This window comes from Lepus europaeus, chromosome 13 (genome assembly GCF_033115175.1).
Source record: "Lepus europaeus isolate LE1 chromosome 13, mLepTim1.pri, whole genome shotgun sequence".
Lineage (NCBI taxonomy): Eukaryota > Metazoa > Chordata > Mammalia > Lagomorpha > Leporidae > Lepus > Lepus europaeus.
In genome coordinates, this window is record NC_084839.1 from 85022550 (window position 1) to 85041418 (window position 18869).

Consider the following 18869-nt stretch of genomic DNA (forward strand, 5'->3'; position numbering starts at 1 on the left):
CAGATCACCCAACTGGGAAGCACTTGGGTGTCCACCAATGTGGTAACAAAGGCTGTGGTTTGTTGGTACAGAAGAATCCTACTCAGTGATACAAAGGAAGAGATCACCGGCCATTGAACATGGAACTCAGAAACAAAAGAAAACAAAACAGAGCAAGAGGAACCAGACACAGCAGACCACATTCTGCACCATTCCATTCATAGGGGGCTCAGAGGAGGGCAAGACTAATTTTTGGCTGAAAACCCCTTAAATCACTCCTGGGGGCTGGAGGAGGGACTTGTTGGGAACAGGCAGACAGGAAGGTTCTGGAGCAAGAGTGATGTCTTTTTCTTGATGGAGATTGAGTGACAGCTGTAGCCTTGGTCAAGACTTGGAAAATGCACACTTGATGCAAATTTGCACGTTTTATTGTATGCAAGCTTTATCTTCAATGAACTCTGAATGACAGGCTGAGTACTTAGAGAGATTACTGATGACTGCAAATCACTTTGCACCAAAATCCGAGACAGATTAATGGGTGGATGTAAACAATGCGAATATAGTAAAGTATTAAAGCGGGAAGCTGGATGGTGAATATACGGATATCGTGCGTGAAATTATTTGGACTTTCCGGTATGTTTGAAATTTTTTTCTGAAAAACTGCTGTGGTCAAAAAAAAAAGAAAAAAAAAAAAGATAAGCAACAGACAGAAGGATCAAGATTTCCTCTGCAGAAGAGCTTTTTGTCCAGAATGTACAAAGAACGAGTCATCAATAGGAAAATAAAAATTCTATCAAAAGTAAGCAAAGGCCTTCAGAAATCAAGACAAATGCCAGCAACGCCAGGAAAGATCATCCAGCTTGTCAACCAGCAGCTTAAGTTTAAATCAACAGTGCCACTCTCCTGCCCGCCCCACCCCCCTGAGGGCAACTGGTGGGGATGTGCTGTGCACGTGCCAAGGGCGGTCATTGAAGTGGCTGTCCCCCCTGCCTGCCCCAGCACCGCAACGGGACCTGGTGAGCAAACTACACCTGTGCTCTGGCACCTGGAGCAGCGGTCGAGGAAGTGGTTTACTGTGGAAGGACTGGTGACCGACTGCCACGTCAAAACCGCCACCCGTCACAGCACCTCCAGAAACAGCAAGGTCACTGCACAGACTGAGCACCGCTCTCCCCAGCCGTGCCTCCCTATGAGGGTTCTGGAAGTCACCAACTCCCTCCCACCTGGCTGAGGCGGTGGCACCGGGGGCAGCAGCCAGCAACAACTTGATGTGAAACAAATGCACTTGGAAATGAACCGGTTACAAACTGATAAGGCCCCACTCACCTCTCCCTCACCTGGGGAAAACCACAAGCAGGGACAAGTCACCAATAGCACAGCTCGGCTGCAGCCGTCCACCTCCTTAGCACTCAAAGTGGCCAGACTTTGTGACCTGTGTCCCCTACTAGGCTCTCATTGTCCTCCATCAGTCCTGAATCACATCCCACAGAACTCAGAGCCTCCTGGGCGTGAGGGCCAAGGCCAGCTCACACCAGGGGCCAGGCACTTGTAGGATGGAACATGCTTTGCAGACAAGCCCTTGTCACTGCAGTCCAACCAGACCTCCCGTCTTTTTATCGGCAGAGTTTTAGATGGGGCATGAACAGGGGGCAGGGCCATCACCTAAGACACCTGCTTCCCCGCTTCCCCCTCCCCCTCCCTCCCGCGTGCTGAGTCATTTCCCACTGCAGGGTCAGCACACTCTGCCCTCAGCCTTCTCAGCAGCTACTTTAAAACTGCGGAGCGGTTTGCCTTGAAGTCTGTCACGGACTTTGTGTTCCAGCAAGGATCTGTGTGATGATCCACCTGGGGCAGGTGTGTGGGGGCCTCCATTCCCACACAACTTCAGCTGTTTCTCTGCCATTTCGTGACAACAAAAACCAAACAGCTCACCAACACGAGTTGAAAGTTTTATTTATATAAAATTCATTAAGAACATAAAAGATTGAGTTTCTTAAAAAATGTGCAGTTATTTACAGCAGTATTGCACAAGTAAAGTGGCAATTACCCTGTCAAAATTCATCAGTGCAAAACACAAGGAAGCCAGGGAAATTGCAATACAAATGCTACATACGCTGGGTCCTAGGAAACAAGTTAGTGATGGATCAGTACACAGACAGATCAGTGCTATTTATAAATGGGTACCTGATGAGTTCGGATACAGTAACCAGTGGTCACAGAATCTGGACAGAAAACCTAAAAGCCAAGACAGCCTCTCAAATCTGGAATTCCCAAATAAAAGTAGTCAAGTTACTGGAGCTGGGGGCTTGAGAATGCTTCCGGCACACAACGCTGTTTGCAGCAGAGCCTCGCCGACTTAGCAACACATGTGGACACATCCCCGCACACGTGTGTGCTGCACACACAGAGGCACCAGACTAAACCAGCAGGTAGTCACCTAGTCACCCTAGTGCTTCCGTGAGCTTCCACATCTTGAGCCCCCCATCCCAGCTCAGTGGGACCCCCAAGTTCTCAGAGGGAGGGCTCTGACCTGAAGAAGCAGGGATGACCCCACGGTTGGGGGAGAGTGGGTGGCTGCAGGATCAGCTCCTGCACACAGACAGTCCGCATGGCAAAGCACAGGGAGCCACAGGTGCTCCTCACCAGCCTGGCCCTCACCCTGGAGGACCACGTGGCCGCATGTCCAGGAGGGGCACATTTGTATCTCCTCTGCTCGGAGCTGTCAGGGATGAATTTTCAATGGAAAAAAAAAAATGTTTTTTTCCCCAATGCTGGTAACACATTGCTGTTGTTAAAACGATGCGGTCTGGAGTCGGCAGGAGTTAGGTGCTCTGGAACAAACAGAAAGTTGCTGTTTCTTGAAGCAGAATTGTGTAGCCAGCTGGATTGACATTTTCTCATTGGTATCTACACACAAGCTAAGGGCAACAGAGTCCAAGAACTGAAACCCAGGACCCACGCTGGAGGCCGGTGGCCACCCCACACCTGGAGGGGGAAGCAATCCATGGGGGCGGGGGCAGGGATGTCGGCACGTTCAAGAACTTATGACATTAAATAAGCAGAAAATAAATATACAATATTTCTACACGTTACAGCATCATGAAACAGTAGGACACATGACACAGAAAAAGAATCTACAATATTTACAGTCCTTGATTCTAAAAAGCTTAGAAAAAACAGTGATTTTTTTTTTTACTTATTTATGCTGTACAAAATTTTACAAGAAAGGTAAAGGAACACAATTGCACACAGACATCTGGCTCAGTTGGTAAGTAAAATCTGACCTCCTAATCTAATAAATAGTCAAAATATATACAACATTAAGAAGGGAACACAGAAGAAAATTGTATTCCATTGCATTTTTTTCTCCCCACATCACAAGGAATTTTTAAAATGTTTTCGCCATAATCCATCCCCCCCACCCTTAACTAAAACATCTTTACCGAATTGTTTCTAGAAGGTCATCTGTGGAATCCCTCGTGAAGCTACTCTGTGTGTGTGTGTGTGTGTGTTTATTGCATCTCGGTGCGAAGTCACAGGACACTTTCTACAAACCTCACACAGGGAGAGGTTGTCAAGGCACAAAACCCGCATTACGTATTCAAAAAAGGGATCCAGCTCTTTTTCTTTTTTTTTTTCCTACAAAAATTAAACGACGACGACAACAACAGAAGCTAAAACGTAAGAGGCATACCCAGGGCAGGGAGGCAGCGTGACCCAGAGACGCCTGCAGTGACGGCGGGGGACCTCTCCAAGCTCTGCTGCCCACTGCCTGCTCCTTAACACTTCTACAATTCAGAGAACCTCTTACTCCTCAGAGCCTGGGGCCTGGGCGGGGGCCACGGCGAGCAGAGCCCCCACGCCTGTCCCCAGTGCTCTGGGGGGTCACAGGGCTGAAGGAAGAGAGTAAAGTGCTACAGTCACGGGGACTGGCACGTGGGCAAGGGGATCCTGGGAGGGGGCGGCCCAGGACCAAATACATCTTTGGTGTATGATGTCCAGCAGGCCTGTGGCTGCGATCCTGCAAACCGTGAGCTGTGTGGGACCCCCCCGAGTGCCCTCCAGACACGTCGAGAATCGAGTGGAGCGCCAACACAGCTTCTACACTTTCCAAACTCCAGGGAGATTTGGGGGGAAAAGAGAAAATTTTAACAAAGGAAGAGCATCTGAAATCAAATCATCTCTACCTAAAGGAAAAAATACAGAGGCTATACATACGTACAGGTATTTTCATAAAACTGTGAAGACACAAATGCACGGATTTTCCCACTTAATTTAATGTTGATGTAAAAGCAAATGCAATAGTTGTTGGCGCGGCCGACTCCTTTGAAGATTGGTGGAGTCTTTTAAAAAAATTATTTTCTGACATTTTCTAAAATGACATGAGTCACCTCCAAGCTTCCACTGTTCCCTGGGCTGTCTCTCTCTTGGTGTCCCTGGTCACTGGACTGGCTTTGGAATGACGGACTGGAGAGAGGGCTCCCCAGGTACCGCCGCCAAGGGGCACCGTCCAAAGAGAAATGGAGAAAGGGGGCAGTTTGGATTCCCCCTCGGGCTTCTTCCCGGCACTGCTGGAAGTGGAATTCAGCCTGTATGTCAAAGTAGACTGACAGGAGCTGGGGTCAAATGTCGGCATCACAGGCCACGTAGACTACGTTGGGCTGATGGCCGATGCCTGGAGAATGGCCATGTGGGGCCTCCCCCTCCCCCGGCCTCTGGCTGGACACACAGGTGTGCTGACCGTCTTGGGCTGATGCTGAGCCTGCACCCGGCAGCTGTGGGGAGGCCTGCAGTGCACAGGCCTGGCATCTTGGGCTGCAGTTTCCACCGCTCTCTGCCCTTCAGCACTCTCTCTTGCCACGCCCATCAGTTACCCGGAAACGCGCCCCAGAACTGCTTAGTGACTTGGCTAGTGCACAGGTGGCCTGGGCTGCCGTGCCCCATCATATCCAGTCGTGGGAAGACCACTGGTCCATGCGTGCCACAGAGCCCAGCTGGACCAGCAAAGCATCTTGGGAGATGGCGGGAAACCCACAAGCGCAGTCTGAAGGCGAGCCACGGTGCCACTGCACTCAGGAGGTAAGTAAATATTTACAAAACAGGAGTGGCCCCTCTGCCACTTGACTCCGTTCTGCTTCATACACACTCTTTTGGTATTAACAATAATTACAAAAAAAGAGAGAAAAAAAAAAAAAAGGTTAAAGCAACCACGGCAGGGAAGGGAGGGGACACATCACACCTCGCCCTGTGTAAAAATTCTGTACAGTAATCTCTAAAAATAAACCAAGGCAGCTTTATAAATTAGCTGGCTCAGTTTCCGTGGCAGGGTTTACATAATCCTCTGAGAGTAGGCAATAGGTTCTTAAAGTTTTAGTACAAAAATTATTCATGAGTTGGTTAAAAATTTTCCATTTCCTTTTTTTCAAAAACCTGTTCTTATTAAAGGAGGTGGGAAAAAAAATACACACTGCATGTAAACACCACTCTTGCATAAAATCCTGCTCCAAAGAACCATGATTTGTACATTAAGAAAAAAAGAACTCTCCCGCATTTACATTCAGGACACGCTCCCACCAGATCTTCCGGCACGTAGCGCCGAGCGAGAAGTCAAGTTCATGGCAGCGGGCAGAGGGCGTGGGGGGCGGCACGGCGTCCCCTGCGCATGCTCCCTGGCTGCAGAGCCATGGTGCCGCTGGGCTCCGCCGAGGCCCGGTCAATGCATCCTCCACACCAGGCGCACGATGTAACGCAACAGTCGCAAGATAACCATTTGGGGCTGCTCCTCCGCTGCTGGGTAATTATTCAAAAAAACCTGAAAGGACAAAAGCACAGCTTCTTAGTTTCTCCCTAATCACTGGTCACGCGCACGCACACACACACATACACACACATTTATTCATTAAATGAGCCATCAGTCCCATCTTCCTGGCACTCTGGGGGCGGCAGCACCACTATGCCAAAGCACCAGAGCCGGCTAAGGGAACTGGCTTCTATAGTTCCTTTGCACAGGGAAGGCATAAAGCACAGGCATAGGCCCATCTCGTCCTCCTTCTTTAAAGAAAAATTTGTCTATTTATTTGAAAGGCAGAGTGACAGAAACAGGGAGACACAAATCTTTCATCCACTGGATCATTCCCCAGATGACAACAGCCAAGGTCACGCTCGGATGAAGCTCCTGGCTTCAGCACTTGGGCCACCTGCGGCTGCTGCCTTCCCAGGTACATTGGGAGGGAGCTGGATTGGAAGTGGAGCAGCTGGGACTCCAACACCGGATGCAGGTGTCACAAGCGACAGCTTAGCCTGCTGTGCCACAACGCCGGCTCCTGGTTTCTTCCTACTGGAAACCGAGACATCAAGCAACCAAGGAGTGTTTGGAAAACTCAAAAGAGAATCCCTAACTCTGCTCTGGGGAGGAAACCACATGGGTGCCGCAGAAAAGCCACCTTCCCCAGCACCTGGAGTCGGCGTCTCGTGAAGAGAGGTGGGGGTGGCAGGGACAGAGAAAGAACTGGGTGGATGTGAAGCCATGATCTCACTACCCAAGTTCATTGACATTCTAATGTGTTGCGGACTCCCTGAGCTGCAATTTATTTGAGAAGGCAGTGATTTGGGGTAATTTTCTCCAAGAAGCTAAATGAAGTGGTACAGCGACACAGCACTGTGCCTCTGGGCAGCTCTGCTGGACAAACACGATGACCTGAGTGGCGCCCGTGGTCTCAGACCCAAGGCTGAGTCAACCTCGCCCTCCCACCCCCGGGTGTGGGGAGCAAAGTGCCGTTCCCAACAAAAAGGCGCCTCTTCGTGGGTGGCCAGTGTCCCTTTACTACACCTTTGCAGGTTTCAGAGCCTTGGGGTCTTGCAGGGTGCCCCTCTCCCCGCCCCGACCAGGTCCTGGGCCACCCTGTTGGGTGCAGGCAGGGGGTCCATCCATCCAGAACAGCCAGACACAGTGACGGAACACACAACCTGCTTCACAGCTTGGGTCTGTGATGGGAGCCGGCTGTTTCCTTACCAACCAACCCACACGAGCCCGTGCTGCAGGGCTGCTAGCAGTCCACAGCTCCCCCAAAGCCCCTTCTTGCTCTAGCAGGATAAGGCTTCCAAGACCACATGGCGGGACCACCAGCCATAAATCCAGCCAGAATCAGGCCGAGAAACCAATCCCTTCCCAGGCCCCAAAAGCCGCCAGCACACACCAGCTGCGGCGGGTGCACCTGCCCTGCCTGCCCCGCAGGTCCCCAGCGCCGGCCTGCCAGCCTGGCACGGCGGTATGGCCAGGGCCTTTCCCCTCTTCCTTCCAGGGCTTGGTGGCAGGAAATCAGCCTTCTGCGCGTGATTCCTGCCGAGGCGCCCCGTAACCACAGTCCGCGATTTTTATCTGCTGCACACACAACATTGCTTTGTTTTGATTTAACTTTCAAAATTACTTTGCTCCTTCAGTGCGAGAACAATTTAGGGGAAGGTTAATTTTAGTGTAGATGAACAGCAATAGGTCGAAAGAGGCTTATTCAAAATAAAACCACAGCTTACTAAAATGTAGAAAGCACGCGTTGTGATAGGTCGTGCCGCTGCTCCCGCAGGGGACATCTTGCGGCAACCTGGCGCCCGTGCCATCTCTGGTGCAGGCAGGGAATGGCCGCGGTGATGGGGCCGGGTCACACGAGGGACACTTGGAAGTTTCCTATCCCAGGACCAAGTGGCCCACGCGCCCCATGAAGACAGCAGGACGATGACGGTGGCTGTGACTCGGGGCAAGAAGTCACCCCAAGGGGACAGAAGGGGACACAGGGAATTTGGGCCAAACGAACGCCCCGTGCCTGGCACATGGAGTGTTGGCCCGCGGTTCTCGTCCAGCAGGTGCGGCAGCAGGCATACCTTCGAGCCGGTCAACAGCCGCTCTTGGACGACACTGAGTAGTGGAGGCCATTATCACTGACTCACAGAGCCGAACCAGCCCTGACAGCCTCGATGGCTGGCCCCGCGCCACGGCTGCCTGCTGCCTGGCTGGCTGGCGGCGTGCGTGTGTGTGGCCCACGGTAAGCAGATTCCTGCTTCCCACACACACAGGCTGCCCTCTCCTATCCACAGCCACACGCGTGAACATGGCTTATCAGGTGCACAGCTTGGGCCTGGTGACACCAGTGGAGCAGGTGGCCCCGGAGCTGGGTGAGGACGCGGAACCAGGACCCAGCGTTCGGCATCGCTTGTGTTTGACCCACGGCAGAGCTCCCTGCGTGCTCTGCTGAGGAACTGCTGTGCCATGGAGCTCCCCAGGCAGGGCCTCTGGCTGGGAGTGGTTAAGGAGGGAGCTCAAGGCGATCGGACAGAGCCCCCAGGACGCAGGGCAGTGGGGAGAGATCCACGCAAGTGCGTACCCGGTGGGTTGTGGCCACAGCAATGTGTCCAGGATGGGACCAGCAGGTCTGATCACAGCGGCCACTGCATTGTGGAGCGGAGGGGTCCTCAGTTACAGCAGGTGCAAGGGTGAGACCCCACTGCCCCCCAAGCCAGGCACTGTAACTGGCGGTGGGAGTGGTCCCGGGCATCTCATGTGGACTACAAGGAAACAGAAGCCCATGCGCAGGAGCAAGCAGCAGCCATGACGCCTGAACCTCCTGCCTGGTGCTTCTCCGGGTTTGTATCCTTCTCAGGGCCAGGGGCACCTGCGCACTGCAGGGACATTTACATTCTTCCAGTCCCAGACTGGGCAGCGTAGAAAAGACAGTCCCGTCTTCTAGTCCTGATGGGAGAAGCTCCACCTCTCCTGAGAGGCAGGGAGGTTGCTGGTGCTCTGGGCTGAGCCCAGCACCTCAGAGTGGCGCTGTGACTGGAGGTGGGGTCTTTCATGAGGCCGCTGGGGTGGGCCCTAATCCAAGCTGTCCACGTAGATGAAGACAGGCACACACACAGGGAAGATGGCCACCTGCAGCTCAGGGAGAGGCCAGCCCCGCTGACAGCTGGCTCCCCCAGCAGGGGTGAGGGTAAATTCCAGAGTCCCTGTCCCTGGTCATGCTTTCATTCCTGGGCCTGCATGCTCCAAGTGCGAGCAGCACCCCTTAGTCTGACTTGCAAAACGACTCTAGACAGGTGCCCTGCTCCGACTACCTGGTGAAGGAGACTTCTCAAGGAAACCACACCTGCTCCTGAGTGCAGACAATGCTCCTGGCTGTGCCATGCCTTCTCCTTGCCAGGGCCCCAATGGCGAGCCAGCCCGGGCTCCATCAGGAGCTATAGAAAAGCCGGGCTATTCGGGATAATTGACTTTTACAGCCATCCTGCATGTCCGCGGACCACCCCTCTGACAGGCACAGCCTCCCGGCTTGCATAGAGAACCTCTGGGGGAAAGGGGCTCCGCTCCGGCCAGCATCCCAGCAGGGGCCTGCTCTCAGGGCAGAGATACCGGTCGCCAGCCCGAGATAATCAACAAGATAATAGGGCAAGGACAATGCAGAGGTAAACAAACAGAGAGAGAGAAAAGCATTTGCCAGGGAGGCAGGTGGGGGAGCGGGGCAGGCAGGCACCAGAGCTAATCCCTATGCAGAGCCTGCAGGAGACAAGGAAGCGAGAAAAGGCACCACAGGCTGGGGGGAACCGGGAGTGGGGCAGGAGGGCGCTGCACTTGACAAGGGGGCATGGGCTCATCGGAGGTAACACTTCTCACGGTACATGAGAATTTGATTTCTTGTAATATGCCGGGATGAACAGCCAGGCCGAGCTACAGGACTGATTTCCCTCTTATACGCAGGGGCACAGTACTCTGAAGATGTGGGCAACGCCCCTGGGGACAGCGACAACAGCATTCACACAGGGAATTCCTAAATGGTTCCTTGTCCCCGCAGGACCCAAGACACAAGAGGACTCAGGTAGCAGCGGGGGGAGGGGCCGTGCCATGGGGCTGATGCTGACCCACCAAGGTCTGGGAGCAGCACACTCAGGGTATGACAACAGTGTGGACACTCTGACCCGCTGGGGTCAAGGCTGGGGGACAACTGGACATAGCCACAAAGCCATCACCAAACCGGTAGCACCTTCAGTTTACACTTGGAATAACCAATCAAGTATCAGGGAATGCAATTCCTCTTCATGGGTGGGCCCAAGGAAGCAGGTGTTGGGGAAGCAGAAAGTTGCCACAGCGACCTGGTCAGGTGGACGGCCAAGCACATCTGTCCGGGACACAGCTGTGCGTTCAGCCTCCAACCCTGTGCAGGGAGGGGCGCCTGTCGGCTGGAGAGCTGCCCAAGACACCAAGTCCGAGGGCCTGGGGCCAGAGCAGACGCTGCTGCTGCTGCTGCTACACGGAATGGCTCAGCACACTTTGGAGCCTCCCCCAGGCTGGTCGGTGGATGCAAATCCAGCCAAGGGGCCCACAATAGGTTTGAGGGTGCAGGGCCAGAGAAGGGTAGTCCGGAGCTCACCCCGCCCACCAAGAAGGCGTGCACAACAGCTGAAACAGCATGGACGGTGGGGCCAACAGAAACCCAGAGTGGGCTCAGGAGCCAGCACGGCCCTCCGCACACACGGTGGTACCTGGGAAGGGCCCATTACTCCCTGTCTGGGGATGAAATGAAATCACAGAGCCAGGCTGTGCACTGAGGCTGGAGATCCACTGAGGGATCCCCAACAAGTCCGCTCAGACGTCAGCACAGGGCAGGACACAAACCCAATGGGGCACAGACTGGGACTCACAGGAAAATCCACACAGATGGTGCTGCACAATGCAGGTTAAGACAGAACAGAAGCAATATCAGGAAAGAGATTTCTCCTGGCAAACGTGGGCTAGGGAAGGGACACAGGTGATACTATCTTCAAAGTCTTACTAAGCTGAGGTCGCTCCCAAGAGACAAATCAGAAAGCAGGATGAGCCCAACGGCCCCGAGACTCTTAGGTCTTTAACTCGTCCAAAACTTGTTTCCTACAGAATTTCGACACTGAATGCCCCAGATGTCTTGAACATTAACAACTACAACAACAGAAGACTGATCTTTAAGTGATAACAGGTAATGGGAGACTGATTCTGGGCCATGAGACTGGTGAGGACAGACGGAGGGAATCTGCTCCAGCTCCCTCAACGTCCATTATCTGGATGCTGTGTGTGCCCACGGGGGCTGCCACAGCCACGGTTCAAGGTGGCTGGGGGAGATGCGACAAGAAGCTCCCCCATGATTCTGACGCGAGCATCCCTCTGCCTGTTCATAGTCTGGCCGTACAAACAGTATGTTTATCTATGCCATGCACATATGCACGTGTGTACGTACGCTATGGTACTGTGTGTGTGTGTGTGTGTGTGTGTGTGAGAGAGAGAGAGAGAGAGAGAGAGAGAGCGAGCTTCAGAAAGTTTGTGGAAAGTTAGAATTAAATTAAGAGACAGTTTTATTTTGGTGCAAACACACACACCTGAAATCTATGCATGGTATTTTCATAAAAAGCATTTTCCATGAGCATTTTGAAGACCCCACATGCGTGTGTGCACGTGGTTGTGGGCACACATGCCCATGCGTGGCAACCAAGTAAGAGGTCAACAGAAGGCCCCACATGTGATGAGCGGATGCGGGAGATCTGCAGGAAGACCTGGCTTTTGTCCACTGCTAGACACCCAGAACCAGTCCAACAGCAGCAGCTGGGGTCCCAACGTGGGCTTGGGAGTCTGCTACTCTTTCCGGGGTCAGACTGCGCTGTGGCTGCAACACCGGCAGAGACAAGTTCACTTTCTATCTGCCACCAGGGCAGTGGGTACATTTGCATAGCTCATGCCTAACAGTTCTGACGTCCTCACAGCTGGTGCAAGGGCGCCCAGGTAACTCTCGCTCCCAGATGTGGTGGCGATGTCTCCATCCCGGCACCCGGAGAGCGCTGTCTGCCTGCACTGGGAGGCTGACGCACACTTGCCCTTGGGGGGGTCACGGGCTGGGTTGGCTCCCCACCCCCAGGGCCATGCTGGCTGCAGGGACCCTGGAGGCCCACCTTCAAAGCATGTCACTGTCCTAGGGCTATCCACAAAGGCATTTCCATCAGATGAGCTACTGGACTGAGAGCTGTTCCAACCGCCCCAGCCTCAGAAAAATGCCAAGTGAGACGTAACACACTTTAACCACAACTAAAACCTCCCTGCTTTGGTTCAGCTGGTCGAAGTGTAGCGGAGGATGATGCAAGAGGCTTATTATTTGTGTACGGCTGCAGAAGGGCCCCCGGCTTGCTTTGTGTGCATCCTCATTTCCTCCTCAAGAGATTTCAAAAACCCCCATCTGACCTCCCTGCAGTCCCCTCCGGGCACCTGCACCTCCTGATGGTTACATGTGAATGGCCTACGGCCCTACAACTGCAGGGCAGCCCTGCAGGTGCAGCACCTGCCAGGCGGCTGGAGCCCTCGCATGCACACAGGGTGTGACTCAACACAAGGGCATCTGGCTGAGCCCACCCAGCCGTGGAAACACAGCCCAGAGCTCAGCCTCAGCTCACACCCGGGCAGGCACAGCGTGTGTCAACAAGGGCCAAACACAGGCCTGTTGAAAAAGCAGTCCCAGGGTGTTGTAAGTGTGACCCTTAGGGAGCGATGGAAGACCAGCTGGGAAGCACTTCAATTATGGTTCAGAGTGAGAGAAAACAGAACGAAGGAGACAGCAAGTGACCGCATTTTCTAGCTCCGTCTTGAAATGTTCTCATGTAATCTTTGTTACACCCCCAGTACATGGGCTAAAAAATGGGTCTCCGAAGGGTTAAGGGGAAGAGCCAGGGTTCAAGGTCCCCAAGTCTCCAGGCTTCTTGGTAAGATCTGCTTCCCCGTGAGCCCACTCTGTTCTCCACAAGTCACAGAGTGCACCTGTTCAGGGAGGCAGCGGTCCACGGTCAAGATCATCTGAGCACATGCTCTCCTGAGAGCGTAGAGGGAGAAAGCAAAGTGCCCTTCACCTTCCGATGGGACGGGGACAGCGTGGCCTAAGCCGGGTGCGGACAGCTCCTAAAACCCACCCTCCAGAGGACCTCCCTCCTCTGGCTCCCTGAGCCTGAAAACCCTGTCTCTGATGACCGCCAGGCTTGGATGCGCTGAAGCCGGTCCCAGGACTGCTTTTGCCATGGACACGGCTGCTCTGCACACCCAGGTGAGTGAGTCGAGTTGAGGGCAACTCAGCAGGTTGTGAGGCAGGCCTAGCTGGCGTTTCGTATTTCCCACGTGGGGATGTCATGATTCCTTTCATGGCTTATTTCACTCAATGCCAACATTCAACTCCCGAAGGCCTCCAAAGGAAGCCGTCTGAGAACACGCTAGGTTTACCAAGCAGACTGCAACTCTGGCCTCTCCCCTTGTATGCTGTTTACACAAAAACAACTTCCACTTACAAAAACAAAGGTCAGAGGGCACAGGGGAGCTGCACGTTGTCGGGAGGAGAGCTCAGAGAGACGTCACGTTCCCACCCGGTACAGGGAAATGCTAGCACACCGACACTTCACTTGGACTTCTGTTTCATCAAAACCGGTCTGGGGCCACCTCTTCCGCTCCAGATTATCTGATGCAAGGCTACACTTTGGTCTACACGCACTCCCATCCATTCCTGCCCGCACATGCCCCGGACAGAGTAGGAAGTGCATAGTGTAGACAAAGCCGCCCTGTGCTTCTTGTGATCACACAGTGAGAGGGCTCCCAGTCATTCCTGGCCACATCCAGAGAAGCCACAGCGGCTTCGTGTGCTGCCCGTCCACTGCAGCCCTCTGCCAGGACAGTCCCTGCGCACAGAGGGTCAAGGGTCCCAGCTGAGGTGTGGGGCACTCCAAGAGCAGCAGTGCGCTAACATTCTGAAGGGCCCAGTGCTCCCTCCACTGCCTTGGCCCCAGCCCATGGCCAAGCGTCCTGACCAAGGAGCCTCCAGAAGCTGTGTCCCCTATGGTATAACACCGTGGCCTACACTCACTTGATGACGCTACTCCAGCGGATAAACCGGCACACAAAGGCAGGAGTGAGGGCAGAGGCCGGCGACGGCACGCGAGGAGCACCCAGAAACCTGGCCGTCCTGTGTTGTGGATGCTTCAAGGCGCAGGCTGCCCACCCTGCACCACACAGCTAAATGCAAGCCACCCGTCTTCTCCATCAATTCTACCACCAAGAGCACCAACGTGCTTGCGCTACCCCAGCTCGCACTGACAGCCCCCACCTGCCATCCTTGGCATCTCCCAGATGGGTCCCGTGCAGCAAAGCTGGCCACAAGGAGCGAACATAGCACACACCGTGTGTGGGCAGAGTTCATTCAGCAAAAAATGCCTCTCGAGATCTGTCCCCTCCATGGTCCCTAGGCTTTGTCCCACAGCGCATTCTGCACATGCCTGTGCTACGGAAATCAGGGAGACGGCAAGCAAGCATCAATACGTATATTGGGAATTACACACGATAACCCACTGAATAAAAGAGGATCCCATGAAGCCAGGCTGGTGAGTCAAATACATGGACAGGAAAGGAACACTCCTGTTCCTCAAGAGTTCTTTGCCTCCACTGCACGTAGCAAAGCACAAACCGAGCCGGGGAAGGCGCTGCCCTGGATGGGAGGGCACCAGTGGGTGCCGGGGGGCCCCCTGACTGCACGCGCCGGGGAAACAGCACTGCCTTCGGAGTCTTCCTGCGGGAGATGCAGAGCTCGAACCTCAGCACGCAGAAACCGCAGACAAACCAATTCAGGGAGGCTGGAAGTTACGAAGAGCCCCGACCTTCCAGTGAGTGTCAATGGGCACCAAAAAAACCCCCGAGGGACGGTTCCAAACGAACGAAGCCAAAGAGACGAGACGGCAAACTCAAGGCGTGCTCCTAGACTGGGTCTTGCACAAGAATTTGTTTATTTATCACAGACAGTGGGGACACTGTTGGGGACATTGGATAAAGGTTCAGTAAGGTCCACAGATGACATCACTGTCAACTCCGTTCCTCTCCAGGCTTTGATGGTTACACAGTAGTTGTGTAAGAGGACGTTCTTATTCTTAGGAAATACACACAGCGCAATTTAGGACATGTGAAGGGGTACCAAGTCTGCAAGTGATTCTCCAACAGTTCAGTAAGCCACAGGACACCACATCCTCAGGGTGGCCAAGCTCCTTATACACGATGGCACAGGATTTCCGAGAACCTACACACACCCCACGTCCTTTAAATCGTCTCTAGATGACTTATAATAGCCACTGCACTGTAAATGCCCTGTAGACAGTTACCACACTGTATCACACAGGGAGCAAGAAGAAAGCCTGCACGGGCTCAGCACAGGAGCAATTCTTTCCTGAGTATTTTCAATGCACTTGGTTGAACCCAAAGACGTGAACCCCATTCGGAAGGCATTAAACAGATGTGGGCAAACGCTAGCGCTGGGGACCCTGAGGGGTTAGAACTAACAGAGCTGTGTGTGTAACCCCTGCAGCAGTGATGCCGGCTGGAAAGTGCTTCAAGACAAACATCCTTGTAGGGAGAGAGAGGACAGGTCACTCGTCCAGCCCCGGGGAGGGAAGGCGACACGCCCTGGACTTGGCACTCACCTGTGCCTCTCACCTGCTCGTTCAGGGATTCAGCCTCCAGCTCCAGCTCCCACACTGCCCCCGCTGCCCTTAGGTGGACTGAGCCACGTGACAACTACACGGCAACTTCCTCTAACAGGAAAAATGGGAAAACACCCTCTCGGGCTTCACAAGACTCGTGGCAATAAAAGACCAATGCTGTAAAAAAGATGCTGTCAGACGCTAAGCAAATAAAGAAACCCATGATTTTATTTTATTTATTTATTTTTTTGACAGGCAGAGTGGACAGTGAGAGAGTGAGAAAGGTCTTCCTTTTGCCGTTGGTTTGCCCTCCAATGGCCACTGCGGCCGGCGCGCTGCAGCTGGCGCACTGCGCTGATCTGAAGGCAGGAGCCAGGTGCTTCTGGTCTCCCATGGGGTGCACATGGGGTGCAGGGCCCAAGCACTTGGGCCATCCTCCACTGCACTCCCTGGCCACAACAGAGAGCTGGCCTGGAAGAGGGGTAACCGGGACAGAATCCGGCACCCCGACCGGGACTAGAACCCGGTGTGCCGGCGCCACAAGGCGGAGGATTAGCCTATTGAGCCGCAGCGCCGGCCGGAAACCCATGATTTAAAAAGCTGAAAAACACAGCCCAAACCAGCACAGCGCTGCACACGGGCTTGCCAGCAATCTTGCGAAGTCGCTATTTTCCAAGACAGGCTCCCATCTCTTTCCAGATCTCCACGCTGCATATTCAACAATGGACCATGGGTGACACAACTTCTAATCTAACAAGTGTCATGAGAGAAGCCTGCAGCTGCGCGGGTCGCTGTCCAGAGTCTCAGATTTTCCAGACCGATTAAGAATCCGGAGACTAGACTGGTCTCTAGGAAACTCAGGTTCCAACAAAGATCCACCTGTCCTCCATTCCCTCTGGCTATCTGTGACTACGAGTCCACACTGCTTTATTCCTTAAAGGCACGATGAAGCGCACAGTGCCGAAAGCCTGCCCAACAGCGCCATGAGGCCAGCTCCCATTGACTGTACCCAAAGCACGGCAACAATTAGTTCATCTCACTTGAGCACACAGAAGCGACCACCCTAACCATGCACTCACATGTGCAACTGCCAGCTGGCCCAGGACAAGAGGGGGGAGGCTATGTACTTGTCACCCGCCACCCTCTCGTCCTCAGCACTGAGGCAAGGCAGAGTGCAACCCGATGGCCGGGGTCTCAGGTGCACGCGGCATGACCTTTGACCAACTTCCCGGGGGACGGCCATGAATGACTAGGATGCACAGCAAAGCCTCACACCACCCATGTCACTGACTGCTCAGCTCACGGCCACCATGGAGGTGCAAGAGCCAGGTCCATGTGGGCAGGCCGGCAGGAAAGCCTGGTGGTGTCACCCATGCACACTTGGCGATTTAAAGAGACACTTTTACCAGCTGTCGTTAAAGACCTGCAGTTCCACAGCCAATGGCTCTGATATGACCCCAGAGTTGGGGGGCTGTGCAGGCTCATCTCAGGTGTCCAAAGCCCACAGCAAGCGGCATGTGGCCACCCAGGGCCCACCACTCAGCCCTCGTGGGCAGCCCCTTCAAGCAGGCTTGGGAAGCAGATAGATAGGCCTGGCACGGTGGTCAGCTTGGCCTGGGCTCAGAGCTGCCTTTGTGTCAACCAATGTCAACCAATCTTCCAAAAACCAAACAAAAGACGCCCTACCATTCGGATCAGCTGGAAGAGAGATGGCGAAATCAGAAAGAATGATATGTAATTTATCTTCTACAAACTAAATCTTCCTTTTGGATAGGACAGAAGCCTGTTCAGACACCACGGTGCTTGACAGCGTGAGAGCAAACCGCGACCACACCCTGAGCCACATCTGCTGGGGGACTCCTCCTTGGAGGGAGTCCTGTGCTCCTGGTGGTCCCAAAACCCAGACATCTAAACATGCGCCCCCAACAGGGGGCCACTCCAAGAGTCACATCTACTCCACCAGGTAAGAGAAACAAGCAACAGATACACTGTTTCCCGAGAGGAAGCCCTAGGGCTACATTATAAAAAACGAACTATCAAGAACACACCTGTTTTAGCAGAAGCCAGCTATCCTCTCTCAAGGTTTGCACGCTCCAAATTACAGGCTAGTAATTGGTGGAGTCCTAATGCATTTCAACATATGCGTGTGCAGGGGCAGGGCGGGGTGTTGACTCAGCGCACCTGCCTGTGGCAGGGCACCCTTTGCATTAGTGCTGGCACCTCTGCCTGGCACGGAGCGATGCCTGTCGCTGGGACCCACACCCCTGACGTGGGTGGATGGCTTTGCTAATGATAAGCAGTGGGACTCTCAGAGTCCATGGAAGGATCCCCACTCTGGCACCGATGCTTCCAGACTGCACCCAAGAGTTCCTCGGGCAGCTCAGCCTGTGTGTCCTGGATTTGTGCCTTCATCACTGGCATTCAGCCCCCAGACAAATTCAAAGTGAGGGCAGCAGGGACACTGGCAGGCCACAGGAGGGCCGGGGGGGGGGGGGCATGCAGGGAGAGAAGGGGTAAAGAAAAGCTCGTTACCCTGCGTGGGTAATATGCATTAAACTCGTCTCCGATCCGCCGCAACTCCTGCGCGATCCAGGTCTCCGGACGCGTGTCTGCAGGTTCAGCCTGAGACTGCCTCATGGAAGCTGCAGTGGAACAAACACAACAGAATCACACTGTGCTCCACCGGGGCCCCGAGCAAGGCCCAGGGGGAAGGCCCAGACTCACCCCCCCCCTCGCCAAGCTCGCTCACGTTCCTGGAAGGCCCTGCCCTCGGGAACCGCAGCTAAGCACTGGCGTGGACAGTGCTCCCTTGGTCAAGGAAGCAGTCGTTCCCCGTTCCAAGAGGAGCAAGCCCCGGCCCACTCACACTCACATTCACACATATATACACACTTACACATTTATAGACTCACACATATATACACACACACTCTCACACACATACACACTCACATACACTCATAGACTCACACTCTCATACGTAAATATACACACATACTCATACACCCTCACACACATGCACACTCACATACACACTCACTCACACTCATACACCCTCACACACATTCACACTCACATATATACACACTCATACACTCACACATATACACACACTCATACACACACAAATATACATATACTCACACACATACACATTCATACACACACACTCAGAATCACACTCTCATACACATATAAATATACACACACATACTCACACTCACAATATTTCTTGGTACAATACCAAGAAATATGCTCATTACAGGGTAGAATCAAAAAGCTTAGCTGGCCAGGGAAACAACTGCTTTGTGATTACAAGGTAAAAATTCCTAGGAAAATTTCCATCACCCAGGAACGTGAGAGCCAATGGTTGTCCCAAAGCAAAG

At 53.6% G+C, this 18869-nt stretch overlaps 1 protein-coding gene across 3 annotated transcripts in view; it reads right to left on the reverse strand.

Annotated features, from left to right (window-relative positions):
• Nucleotides 1–1915: 1915 nt before the first annotated feature.
• Nucleotides 1916–18869, reverse strand: part of BCL2L11 (BCL2 like 11) — a 48987-nt gene continuing 32033 nt past the window's right edge. For all 3 annotated transcript variants that reach the window (XM_062209854.1, XM_062209852.1, XM_062209853.1), the window contains 2 exons: nucleotides 18016–18125; nucleotides 1916–5791 (listed from right to left, as the gene is read on the reverse strand). In XM_062209854.1, the coding sequence (XP_062065838.1) occupies nucleotides 5693–5791; nucleotides 18016–18125 (209 nt within the window). In that variant the 3' untranslated portion in view covers nucleotides 1916–5692. The remainder of the gene's footprint in view (nucleotides 5792–18015; nucleotides 18126–18869) is intronic.